This window comes from Geotrypetes seraphini, chromosome 10 (assembly GCF_902459505.1).
Source record: "Geotrypetes seraphini chromosome 10, aGeoSer1.1, whole genome shotgun sequence".
Taxonomy (NCBI): domain Eukaryota; kingdom Metazoa; phylum Chordata; class Amphibia; order Gymnophiona; family Dermophiidae; genus Geotrypetes; species Geotrypetes seraphini.
In genome coordinates this window covers 136,860,857-136,875,030 of record NC_047093.1, presented here as the reverse complement: position 1 = coordinate 136,875,030, position 14,174 = coordinate 136,860,857, and the positions used below count along the sequence as shown (strand labels likewise).

The following is a 14,174-nucleotide window of genomic DNA, read 5'->3' as shown; positions in this document are numbered from 1 at the left end:
AAGAACATAAGAACATAAGAAAAGCCCTCACCGGATCAGACCGAGGTCCATCCAGTCCGGTGATCCGCACACGGAAGTCATGTGCTTGCTGTAAAAATATCCTGCATGTCTTGAACCTGTTACAAGAAAACAGTTTTGTGGGTTTTTTTGTTTCTTTCTGAAATGCCAAGCTGGTCTCTGTGCTGAGCCAGTGTACATAGTCTCAGGTGAGACAGATCAGTTTATTTGTTCTTTTGAGAAACTTTGAATCTTTATTTTTCCTACACTTTTGAGAACTGGATTCTGTGAAGTGCTGCATGTGAGACCTGTATGCTTTATTCTTTATGACCATCAAGAGTGGAATAAACTTATCATGTTTTTGAAAGAACTCAGACCAGACTTTGTCTTGTGTTGATTGGTGAAAGCTCATACTTACCCTTTGTGCCCAGGCCTAGGCAGTTGCCTAGGGCACAGTTAAAGACCTGAGGATATCCCTGGTGGTAGGGAACATGCAAGAGCCTACAAGTCCACTCCGCTCTGAAGGGTGCTTGTGACACTGCATAAGCAGAGATCTTATATCCCTGACCTGCATATGGAATTCCCTGTATCTCCTTTGCTTGCTGAATAGCCAACAACAAGGGTTCCAAAACAATGTCAAAAAGCAAAGGAGATAAAGGACACCCTTGTCTAACTCCCCTCTTCAAACAGAAATGCTCCAAAAAAGTATTATTAATATACAGTCTGGCTGAGGGGGAACCATACAAGGTTTGAATCATTTGAATGAATCCGGATCCTATAACAAAACCAATCCATATCATGATACATGAAAGTCCATTCTACATGATCAAAGGCCTTCTCCGCATCCAAGAAACAGAGAAGGCCGGGTCATCCTTTGTTTTTGCTAAATTTAGCATATGTAATGCCAATCTGATATTATTTGAAGAATGTCTTTGAGCAACGAAACCCATTTGGTGCATACCGATCAAATAAGGGAGAGTCTTGGCTAGTCTTAGAGCCAATTACTTAGCCAGGAGTTTTCCATCCACATTAATTAAAGAAATAGGCCTGTAGTTTGAAATTAACATGGGATCTTTATTTGGTTTCTGCAAAACAATTGTTAAAAATTCTGCCATAGTACCTGAAATACAACCCTTAGTTGTAATTGATATAAATTTAGAAGATGAGGTAAAAGTGTAATTTGAAATGATTTAAAGAACTCCACTGTAAATCCATCACTACCCAGAGCTGATCCAACTCTGAGGGACTTCAATGCTGTCTGAAGCTCCTTAAGTGATATAGGTGCTTCAAGATTTCCTTTTATATGCTCAGGAATTTTTTGGCCCATAAATTAATTTTAAAAATCCTATTCCCTTAATTTCTTTATTTGAATAAAGCTCAGAAGAATATAAATCTTGGTAATAATCCAAAAATTGTTTTAAAATACTTCCAATTTGGGGATGAATTTTACCCCTTTCATCTGTAATGGCCACAATTTTAACTTTTCTCTTTTTTGTTTTAAGGTAATTAGCCAATAATCTTCCCACTTTATTCGAGTTTCCATAATACAGAGCCTGCTGAGAAAATAAATCTTTCCTTGCCAATTATGAGGAAATCTCATTATATTAATATTTAGCTTTCAAACAGGCCTGCAAAGTATTTTGTTCCCATTTCGAGGCCAATTGTGACTCTAAAGTCCAAATAGCTTTTTTCAAATTGGAAAATTCTAATTTTAGCATTTTCCTAATATGCGCTGAATATGAAATTATTTGCCCTCTCATTGTAGCTTTGAAAGCATCCCATATGGTTTCCAAAGAGATTTCCTCCAAGGTATTGAGTTGAAAATACTCATTCATTTTCATTTAAATTTCTTCCAGCAAGTTTGAATCTGCAAGCAGTGTATTATTGAATCTCCAAACAGGAATAGTAGAATCTTCTTCATTAAACCGATATTCAATCCAAATGAAAGCATGATCCGTCAAAAGGATTGGGTCTATGCTAGCCCTTGTAACCTGTTGAATTAAACTATTTGAGACAAATATATAATCAATTCTTGAAAATGAATTATGTACATGAGAGCAAAAAGTAAATTCATGAGCATTAAAATGGAAAAGCCTCCATATATCTTTTAATCCGCATGACTGTTCAAGATTTTCTAGACCTAGTGATTTTAATTGCTTATTACGTTGTTTGTCCAATAATGGATCCATGACAGCATTGAAGTCTCTGGCTACAACTAAATTAGATGTAGCCAGTGACAGAATTAATTGTTGGAGTTTTTTGAAGAACTCGGCCTGATTTGAATTAGGAGCATAAATATTACAAATCATCAGGGAATCATTTCCTGAAGTCATAGCTACATGAAACCATCTACCCATAGGATCAGCTCGTGAATTACCAAATACAGCAGAACATTTCTTATTAACTATGATAGCCATACCAGCCTTTTTCCCCACTGCAGGTGCCGAAAATCAGTATTTAAGCCACCCCCCTACCCTAAGGACTGTGTAGGGCTGGAAGCTGACCTGGCAAAAAGCCCTGTCTTGCTAAGGTCAGAGCTAGGAAAGACAAAGAAGCATTTTTGTGAAATGTTTTTTTTCTGTTAATGCTAGGCAGCTGGGCGTCTCCTGAGAAGGGGAGAGCCATGTGTTCCATTTGAAATTAAGAACAGGAACAGCACTAAAAATGAACTTACTGCTTTAAAACTTTGTATAGTATTCAAAACCAGGAAACCAGAGGAATCCTAAATATGACCTTTTTTTTCCTTTTGTCTAACCCTGTCTGCCATAACAGGGGCAATTGAACTGAGAAGTTTGAGCTCTGCTCAGGTTGCTGAGAACTGTAGTTTTGCTAAAGCAAAGTGGGACTATGTGAATTTCCTTTGCAAAGTGTTTTGCTGGACTTTGTTTTCCTGTTGGCTTAGGTTTTGAAAATACTGAAAACCTGACATCCTGACAAAGAGAAATTGTTAGTGGGTTTTTCTTCTTAATGCTAACAAACCAGTCTTGTTTTCCTTTCCAAGTGTCCTGGTATGCCTAGGGAGATACCGGGGGAAGGAAAATTGGGAATAAGACCTTGTAGCCATCCTGACTGTTGTGATTGTGGGACCAAGCACAGGCCTCTGCTTGGCCAGCCGCAGGTCCCTGTCACATTATAGAGAGGTACAAGGGGAGAAGCAGCTGCCTATTCTGGTTAAAACTAAATTTGTTGTACCAGATCATCAGGAGGCACCTTCAGGCACCTGGTACTTTTTGTTTCAGATCATCATTGGTTCACAAGGAATCAATACAAAAGAGCTGTTCAACTTGATCACAAATTTATTTGACACCACTCGCTACACTCTACCCGTACACAACATTAAGTCACCCTCTGCGAATGATTTAGCAGTGCATTTCGATTTAAAAATTAAAAACCTAAGAAACAACTGTTCAACAAATGACCCCAGTGATCATGAAATAGCTAACATACAAGGAAATGAAATACCAGCAGATATGATCTGGAGTTCCTTTCTAGACTTAGAATGGAATGATTATACCAAACTATATAACAAATACTCTAAATCATATTGCGTTCTGGGCTCATGTCCCCCGGAAATTATGAAAGCAGCGCCATTAGCATTTAAACTATCGTTGCTAAACTACTTAGCCCATAATCTAAAAAACGGGAAGTTTCTCACTAACAACGGTCACATAATAATAACCCCAATCCTAAAAAATAGTAAAGAATCATCAGCTCTTGTAACCAACTACAGAGCAGTAGCATCCATTCCATTTTTTGTAAAAATCATGGAGGGATTGGTACACACCCAATTGATGGAATATCTCAGTTCTCTCTCCTACATGAAACTCAATATGGGTTCAGACCTTTATTCAGTATGGAGATAGTAATTGCGGCTATCCTAGATAATCTGTGTCTATTGTTTAGGAAGGTCCTCTACGCCCTGATCATGCAATTTGTTATGAGCTCCTTTGTCCAAGCTCCACTAAATAGTTTGGTGTCATCTGCAAATTTTATTATCTCACACTTCGTCCCTGTTTCTAGTTCATTTATGAATATATTAAATAGCAGCGACCTGAGCACCGAGCCCTGCAGAACACCACTCGTAACCCTCCTCCTGCCCGAGTAATGGTCCTTGACCCCCTACCCTCTCATTCTTACCTGCTAACCAGTTTCTGATCCATCTATGTACGTCTCCGTCCACTCCATGGTTCTTCAGTTTCTGGAGTAGACGTTCATGAGGCACCTTGTCAAAGGCTTTTTGGAAATATAGGTATATGATGTCTATGGGGGTCTCCTCTGTCCTTCTGTTTGTTAATTCCTTCGAAGAAATGCAATAACTTAGTTAGGCATGATCTCCCCCTGCAGAAACCATGTTGGCTGTTTATCAGAAGTTCATTTCTTTCAAAATGTTCATCGATGTTTTATTTTATCAGTGCTTACGCCATTTTCCCCGGAACCAAGGTCAGACTCACCGGTCTGTAGTTTCCCGGGTCACCTCTTGATCCTTTTTTAAAGATAGGCATACCGTTGGCTATCTTCCAATCCTCCGGGATCATGCCTGTTTTCAGGGATAGGTTGCAAATTTGCTGCAGTAGTTCCTCTATCTCCTCCTTTAGTTCCTTCAGAACCCTTGGATGGATTCCACCCAGATCCGGGGATTTGTCAGTTTTTAGTTTTTCTATCTGCCTGCGCACATCTTCAAGGCTCACTTTCATGGATGTTAATTTTTGTGCTTGATTTCTATTGAAGAATTGCTCAGGTTCCGGTATGTTGGTTGAAATCTAAGAGTCCAATCGATAAGCATAAAAGAAGACTTCTTCTGATTATGACAGGGGTGGCCATGCAATTGATAACCAAAAATTGGAAGAACTGAGATAGATTACATTTTTCTTTTTGGTGGGAAACACTTTGTTTGTATTACAGGTATGAAAGAATAAATGCAAAACTATTGGGAAATAATAAAATGTTTAAAGATATATGGGGTCCACTGGAGGCATTTGTTAAACAGAAGATTGATTGATTCCTTAATTCCTAGATGATTTCTATACACATCCATATAGGGAGGGGGAGTAGGGTAATTTGTTTTAATATATGTTCAAATATAAGTGCTCTGATATGTTATATCTGAATGTATATTTGCTTGTACTTTGTATAAGTTCTGAAAATTAATAAAGATTAAAAAAAACATGAAAACTGGAAGTTTAAAGTGGGCTTAGAACTTTTCAACACCAACTCTTAGTTGTTTATTGCAGTTTTTGTCCAACAAAATGTAATTTTCTAAACAGAAAATCCATGTTACAAGTCTATACTATCTTACCCACTATCTACCACCCAAATGCCATAATTTTATGATTCTCTCACTTGCTGGGCTGATTATTGAAAAGCAGCCAACTGAATGGATGTGTTTGTACTGTATATAAATACCTTTCAAGTATTTCAGTGTCTGTATTATATCTTCCCTGCCACTCCTTTCCTCTATGGTATGCTTGTTCAGGTGAAAGCCTCATACCATTTGTGTTGCCTTTCTCTGAACTGCTTCAAGACTATTTTGTCCTTAGCCATACTCCGCCTCCAAAACTGAACACAGTACTCCAAGTGGAGCCTCATCGGCAACTTGGACAAGAGTGTTAACACTTCCCTCCTTTCCTCTTAGTCATGTTTGTCATTAACCTATATGTACAGAGAAATCTCTAAATTTCTGGTTATTTTTGCTTTATATATGCTGTTAATGAGTTATGTGTTCTTTTTTAATTTGTTATTTTGTTTTCTTATAAGAAGTTAACAATTTTTGTTTTTTGTTTTCAATTTTTTTACTAATAAGATTGTTAGTCTCCCTATAATTTGTTTTTAATTGTACATCGCTTAGAATGTCTTAAATAGGCGATTTATCAAATAAACGTGAACTTGAACTTGAACTTCCTTTCTTCTGCTGTTTATGCCTATTTCTATGCAACCTAGCATCTTCAAGTCACAGTGGCTCATCATCTTAATATCAACAGACATTATCAACCGAAGGTTCCTCTCCCGTTCAGTGGATATCAACCTCTTGCTCCCTGGCACGTACAATTCCTTTGGAACTTTCTGGAAGATTTATGGGTCCAGTGGAAATACACACATAGATAAGAAGTCAAAGATAGGACTGCCACTTTTGTGGTCCAATCTAATCACTTAGATTTGCAGGCATGGCCCTGAATATAATTCACAACAGTTTAACTACTCACTACTCATTGGCAGCCCTAGCTTGAACAAGGCAATGTTGAATATTGACCGCTAACTGTTTCTGTTTAAAACTTGATAGGTCTAATAAAAAGAAAGCCAAGTTGATTTTATGTTCCAACCATTCTTATGATTAAGGAGAAATAATTGTTTAATCATTTCTACTTGTATATATTTTAACTTTATTTCTATTTTGTATGAAGTCAAAAGTAAGATCAGTCCAATGTTGGTTTTCCTTTACAAGAAAATGTTACTTCTATTATTTCTAAGCCTTTAAGAATACAGTGCACAGGTCATCATTTAGTTCACCTTAGTAAGAGGACCCCTGAGTTATTACAGGACCCTTTTACTACTAGGTGCTAAAATAAAGTCTTAATTATGTTTTCAAATGGCATTTTCCTGTGCTCTAAGTCATATTTAAGGGCCAATATTTTCTTTTGTTGTTGTTGTTGTTGTTTCAAGACATTTGCTAATTTCAAATTTACTGCTTGGGACTTGTAAAAATTAAGGTAGGAACACTTAACACCTCCTGTTTAGGAAGTCCTAAGTTCTTTGTTAAGTCTACATTATCCAGTTTTCATTTGATTATCTTTATGTGCAAGTAGGAGAACACTGGAATGACCATGCCCTTTCTATGACCCACCACCATCGATTAGGATATGCTGACTGGCACACCTATATTTTTCTTAAGTCCTTCTTGTTGTTCCTTTCAGGTCTCAGCAGAATAATATAGCATTTAGGGAAAAAGATACAACCCAACAGTCCAGCGCTGGAGGCCAGAATAGCAAATATCTCCACTGCCACCATGTACTTGCCCTTGGAGCTCAGGTATGTTGGAATGAAGGAGATCCAGACGCTACAGAAGACCAGCATGCTGAAGGTGATGTACTTTGCCTCATTGAAACTGTCAGGTAGATTTCTTGCTAGGAAAGCTATGATGAAGCTGATACCAGCCAGAAATCCCAGATAACCCAGAACACAGTAAAATGCAATTACTGATCCTTCATTACATTCAATTAGTATTGTTCCAATTTCTGATCTCATATTAAGAAATGCAAATGGGGGAGCAGTGCACAACCAGACAAGGCATAAAACTGTTTGAATAAGTGAACAGGAAAAGACTATAGAATTAGAGACTCTGGAACCCATCCATTTATGGAGTTTGCTTCCAGGTTTGGTAGCTTGGAAGGCTGTGACCACAATGATGGTTTTTGCCAGTATAGAGGAGAGAGCGATGGAGAAAGTGATCCCAAATGTAGTCTGTCTGAGAATGCAGGTGACATCCTCAGGATGCCCAATGAATAACAATGAACAGAGGAAGCAGAGTGTGAGGGAAATGAGGAGAATATAGCTGATGTGTCGGTTGTTAGCTCTCACTATGGGAGTGTCTCTGTAATAAATAAAGATTCCCAAGATGGCAATAGTGATGAGAAAGAAGAACATGCTGATGGAAGTTAAAGCAATCCCTAGAGGCTCTTCAAAAGACAGGAAAGTTATCATTTTTGGGATGCAGGCATCTCTTTTCTGATTTGACCATTGATCATCTGGGCATGTTGTACAGGTGTCCATATCTGAGAAAGAAGATTATCATCTCATTATCTCACATATATAATGAGGTCTATTTACTAAAGTGCAATTAAATATCATTAGTCTTATAATCTTCACAGCTCAGCCAAGACAGAGCAGTCTAATTCACACTAACTGCATGGAGAGTGAAGGACTGTGAACTGCATATTGAGTTAGCACCTGGTACTTTAACTCTAATGTCTGCAAATAACATGGCTGCATGTAAGAGCAGGTAGTATATGCATTCATGCTACCCACAAGCAGATACCACAGATGATTTTACAAAAAATGCAACCATTCCCCCCAATATGAATACTGAACCCCTCCCATTCCACTGGTGACGACCTAACCCTTTTCTCGCTTATACTGATTACCCAGCCTTTAATGGTGGTGTTTCTGGGGGGTTAGGAAGGGGACATGAGCAATCCTCATACATTTTGTTGCTTTTCAAGTTCAAATTAAAAATGGTGGCTCAGATTCATGGTACTACAGTCTACCAAATAAAGATGATAAATAAGATGACTATACGTCCTGTTTAGAACGGGACCGTCCCTTTGTAGATCCCCTGTCCCGTTATACCCACGCACAGGTTCAGGATGCTAAAATGTCCCATTTTCAGAGACGGCGTCCCGAAGCTGTGTGTGGGGACAACAGGACAGGTGATCATGGAGCATGGACTTCCTGCTTTCCCGCCCGCCACCACAACAGAACCGCAGGGGGGAGGCTGCAGACTCATTCTGCGCATGTGGTTTTCTCCTGCGGCCGGGCTTCAGAGAGATGGAAATGTTAACCCAGCTGGCCATCCGCTGCCGCTCCTGCTTGAGGGGGAAGGGTTAGTCGGAAAGGCCTGCATGTTCTCCCTGCTTCCCCGCTCTTACTTTAAGCTAATACAGCAGCCTGCAGGATCGCTGGTGCTGTAGTGATCCTTGCAGCTGCCTGTCATCCACAGTAACACGTTCTCTCTGCTACGGTCCCACTTTTCCTCTGACGTCAGGGGCAGGATTACAGCAGAAGGAACGTGCCGCTGAAGATGATGGCAGGTGCAGGGATCACTATAGCACCAGTGATCTTGCAGGCTGTCGTATTAGCTTAAGGTAAAAGCAGGGAAGCTGGGGGAACATGCAGGCTTGCGGGGGAGAGCAGGCCTTCATGGCGGGGTGGGGGCAGACCTATACGGGGGGCAGGCCTTTGTGGAGGGGACAGTATAACACTTTTGCTATACTCATATGTTGAAGATTGAGAGATGCCTGCCAGGCCTGTGCAGAGGGAGGAGGAGGAAGGGGCAAGAGAGAGTAAAAGAGGAGAGGGGAGATGCCAGATCTGGGGTGGGATGAAGTGAAGGGGAGAAAGAGACCAATCCAAAAAGAGGGGGAGGAAAGCAGAGGAGAGGTGCTGGACTAATGGAGAGAGGGAGAGAGAAATTCAAAACCACAGGGGGAAGGGGAAGGGTACAAGAGGGACAGATACTGTTCCAAAGTAAGTAGACAGGGTACAGGATGGCAGGAAGAGATATAGGAGAAAGCCTGTACCCAACGAAGGGGATGCAGGAGGTAAGGAATAGAGAATGAAGAAGCTGGATATGGGGAGAGACATAAGAACATAAGAACATAAGCAGTGCTTCCGCCGGGTCAGACCATAGGTCCATCCTGCCCAGCAGTCCGCTCCCGCGGCGGCCCAAACAGGTCACGACCTGTCTGAATCACCAGAAGGGGCCCCCTTGCCACCTTGGTTTCCCATTGAGTCCTATCTTCCCATCGATGTCCTAACCCTCCGGTCTTGCACATGCACGACCTGGTTGGGTTTCTATACTTATTACCTGGTTAGCTTTCTATACCTGTGTTACATCCCAGCACCTCTCTCAGTATCCCACGATCCCTTTATCCCTCAGGAATCCGTCCAATCCCTGTTTGAATCCCTGTACCGTACTCTGCCTGATCACTTCCTCCGGTAGCGCATTCCAGGTGTCCACGACCCTTTGTGTGAAAAAAAACTTCCTTGCATTTGTTTTGAACCTATCTCCCTTCAGTTTCTCCGAATGCCCCCTCGTACCTGTTGTCCCCTTCAGCCTGAAGAATCTGTCCCTATCCACCCTCTCTATGCCCCTCATGATCCTGAAGGTCTCTATCATATCTCCCCTGAGCCTCCTTTTTTCCAGAGAGAAGAGCCCCAGCCTATCCAACCTCTCGGCGTATGGGCAGTGTTCCAGCCCTCTTACCAGTTTCGTTGCTCTCCTTTGGACTCTCTCAAGTACTGCCATGTCCTTCTTGAGGTACGGCGACATGAAACAGAGAAAAGATGCTAGGCGTGGAGGGACAGGGACATAGAAGAGAGATGCTGGATATGATAGATGAGGGATTCAGAGTGAGGATAGATGGTGGACAGGGGAAGCTGAGGGAACATGCAGGCTTCGGGGAGGTGGGGCCCTGATATAGAAGTACATGGGGGGAGGGAAGGAGGGGTTCAGAGAGACGTGCATATACTGGACTGGGGGGAGTGAGGGAAAAGAAATAATAGGTCTAAAAACAGAGGAGAGAGAGAGAGATGGACAATGGGATTTAGGGAGGGAAGGAACTGAAAGGAAAGAAGTTGGACACAAGGGTTGGTGTGGAGGGGGGTGGGGATAGAGATACTGGATAGGAGAGTAGTTCGGAAGAGAAAGGGAGAGCTGGTGGACCCTGGGGTGGTGGGCAAGAAGGGAAAGATGCTGGATGAAAGCTGGATGTCAGATTTGAAATGTATATCCTTCCAGAGCTAGTTTTAGACCGCGAATATGATCTAGGATTTAACAGAGAGAGGAAAAGTCTTTTTTTTGTTTGTTTATTTTGCTTACACCACAGGACCAGTGTGGGTAGGAGAGAGCAAAAGGGGTGAAGAGGCTATAAAAGGGATGAAGAGGCTATAAAATAAACCCACTACGATGTTTGAAAAAAAAAAAAAAAAAAAAAACACCCAATTGGACAGGAAAATCGAATTGAAAAATCAATTCAATAGGCTGAATCGAATCAAAATTTTTTTCCTGAATTGGGCAGCCAGTCCCTGCTTCCCACTATCGCCTACTTGATTGGCAGGCTGTTCAAACTGTGGATATGATGTCACTGTGATCCCCCCCCTCTCTGGTACCCTATCACCCCTTTATCTTCCTTACACTTAATCCTATAACCCTCCTTTGGAGGTCTTTTCTATCTTAATCCCTGTAAACCGTGCCAAGCTCTACGATTGTGGAGAAGATGCGGTATACAAACCTAAGGTTTAGTTTAGTTAGTTTAGTTTACTGAAAAGGTTGGCAGGCAGGAATGGGCTCTCTCTCTGCTTCCCCGCCCACTGCCGCAACCCAACCACAGGAAAGGCATGTCCAGGCGCCAGCCCAGAAGTCTTTTCCCCGACGTCAATTCTGACATCAGAAAGGAAGTTCCGGGCCCAGAACGTCCTCTCCAACATCAGAATCGACGTTGGGGAGAAGGCTTCTGGGTCGGTGCCTGGACATGCCTTTCCTACAGTTGTTGCGGCGGTGGGCAGGAAGCAGTAACAGGCGACGGACCAGGTAGGGGGAGCAGAAGAATTGGCAGTAGGCTAGGCTTTGGAGGGAGGGAAGCAGACAGATAGGCAGGCTGGCTTTGATGTGACAGGGAGGGAGGTAGGCTGGCTGGCTGGCTTCATAGGAGGGGGTGGGAGAAAGGCTGGAAGCCAGTGAGTGGGACATAGGAAGGAGGCAGGATGGGAGGAGAGAAAGAGGCTGACTTCACGTTGGAGAGAGGCTTGTGGGTAAGCTACTTGCAGCATTTCAAAGCTGCTTGGGCCAGGCCGTCCAGGAGTGCTGTGCCATGCAGGAGTGCTGAAGCAAGGAGCAAGGTCAGAGCAGTTTAAAGAGTCCACAAGAAGAGAGGGAATGCAAGGTGGGGGATTGGACAATTGCTGGAGGCAAGGAGGGGGAGAAGGTTGAGATGAGTTTTCATATGGTGGTGGAAAGGGAACAGAGGGGATGCAGTGTGGAGGGATATTGGACATAGTGATACAGGGAAGCTGCTGGGGATAAAGGAGCAGTTCAACAAGGGGGACAAATGTTGGAAGGCAGTGAGGGGGAGGGGGCACGAACTCAGGACATAGGAAGGAAGGAGGGAGGGAATAGAAAGGGATAATTGTTGGGCCTGAGTGAAGAAAGAAAGAAATATTGGATGCACAGTCAGAAGGAAATGCAACCAGACTCATGAAATCACCAGACAAAGGTAGGAAAAATGATTTTATTTTCAATTTAGTGATCAAAATGTGTCAGTTTTGAGAATTTATATCTGCTGTCTATATTTTGCACTATATTTGCCTATTTTTCTTTAGATGTTACTGAGGTGACATTGCATTTTTTAAAGTCATCTGCTTTGACATCTTTGAAAACTAAAACAAATAAAAATGATAATTAACATTTTCTCTGCATACAATGTGCTTTGTGGTTTTTTTAAAATTTTATGGTTACCATTATGAATTAATAAGATATTGTGTGTGCATGAAAAATGAATGGAAGAAATTGGGGGCGGGGTTAGGGCTGGATTGGGGGTGGGGTTAGGGCGAGATTAGGGTGAGATTGGGGGCGGGGCTGAAAATTAGTAGATGTCCCCTTTTGAGGAAAAAATAAATGGTCACGTTAATGATACAAATTTATTTGATAATTTGACCATACAGATAGTTCTGAAAGGCTGATAAAGCAACATGAGAAATTGGGGATCATTACTGCCCCACTTGTAATGCATGAAAGACGCCCATAATAAGTGCTGCCAGTGTGATTTAGGGCTTGGGTCTCTGGTCTTTCATCATGGATTTATGGGTCCAATATATTAAGAGGAACAGATGTCCCAAACCTTATTCGGATGGTAGGAAGGATAGGCAAGTGAGTGGTATGGAAATCTTGAATCCTGTCAGGTGCGAATTCAAAACAACACCACATTCCACTCTTCATACAGCTATTTTCAGACATTTGGGGCTTCTATCAAACTGCGAAAGCAGTTTTTAGCGCAGGGAGCTGTGCTGAATGGGCCACGCCGCTCACGATGCTCAAAGAGCACCTATGAGCGTGGGGAGCAGCGCGGGCCATTCAGCGTAGCTCCCCGCACTAAAAACTTTTATCGCAATTTGATAGAAGAGGCCGTCAGTTTATCCTTGGAACTTATTCTCAATAATTCATCACCTTAACCTAAGACAGGTCCAAACAATTGTAAGCTTTGCACAACGTGGCTGTCACTTCAATTCAATTCTTGCAGCCATCCCTGTGGGTTTTAATTAATTATTTTTTTTCTTTTTTATATAGTTTCTCTTATTGTAAACCATTTAGATATCTTTGATGGACGTATATCAAGAAACTAATAAAGTTGAAACTTGTGGAAAGTTTATTCAAGCAATCTTGTGTAATTCTGCAAGCAGGGAACCAGTTTAGACAAGCCCACATCTCTCAGGAGGAGTCAAGTGATTAAAGAACAGTCTACACTTGTTGCTAGTTTCCACAAGCCCTAGCAATGGAATGCAAAGAGGTGGAATGGAGAGCAGCAACACTGAGAAGACACAGGAAATGAAACCAAAATCCCAGCCACATTTGGAGAGGAGAAGCACTGCCCCCCCCCCCCCCTCCCAAGAAACCAGGTCATACAGCTACATGATTTTGTATATGAATTCCCTGAAACTGAAATGCAGGAAGGAGTTCTCAGGGAAGACAAGGCTATAGTCAAAAGATTAAATTAATGTTTTGCAATTGTCTACAATGAGGAAGATAAGGGGCAGATACCAGTACCAGAAATGCTAGTCAATGCTGATAAACCAGAGAAACTGAAACAGATCTCTGAAACACTGGAAGATATAATGGGTCAGTTTGACAAACTGAACAGTAGAAAAGTGCCTGGACAGGATGGTTTACCTCCCAGAGTGCTAACAGAATAGAAAAATGAACAAGCAGAGCTATTGTTAGTAATTTGTCTTTAAAATCCAACATTGTACTGGAAGACTGGAGAGTGACCAACCTGATGCCAATCTTTAAAAAGGGTTTCAGAGTTGATCTGAGAAATTATAGATCAATGAGTCTGATGTTGGTGCCAAGCAAAATTGTAGAGACTATTATAAAGAACAAAAAACACAGAACTTGTACATAAGCATGGATTAAAGAAAGCAAGCCAACATGGATTTAGTCAAGAGAAATCTTGCCTCACCAATCAACTACATTTCTTTGAAGAGGTGAATGAACATGTGGATAAAGGTGAGCCAGTTGATACGGTGCATCTAGTTTTTCCAAAGACATGTTAATTTTTTAACCTAACTTACCTCACTTTTACAGGTAACTTTTGTAATAATTCACCTCACCTCAATAATTTTGTTATAATTCACCTCACTTTTATGAATAGGTTCCCATCAATTTTACAGCAATGGGAGAAAATCTTTAGATT

General features: G+C 41.5%; 1 protein-coding gene across 1 annotated transcript in view; it reads right to left on the bottom strand.

Moving 5' to 3' along the window:
- Nucleotides 1–6,867: 6,867 nt before the first annotated feature.
- LOC117368636 (vomeronasal type-2 receptor 26-like) overlaps nt 6,868–14,174 on the bottom strand; it is a 44,545-nt gene continuing 37,238 nt past the window's right edge. The window contains exon 7 of the mRNA XM_033962363.1: nt 6,868–7,763. Coding sequence (XP_033818254.1) covers nt 6,868–7,763 — 896 coding nt within the window. The remainder of the gene's footprint in view (nt 7,764–14,174) is intronic.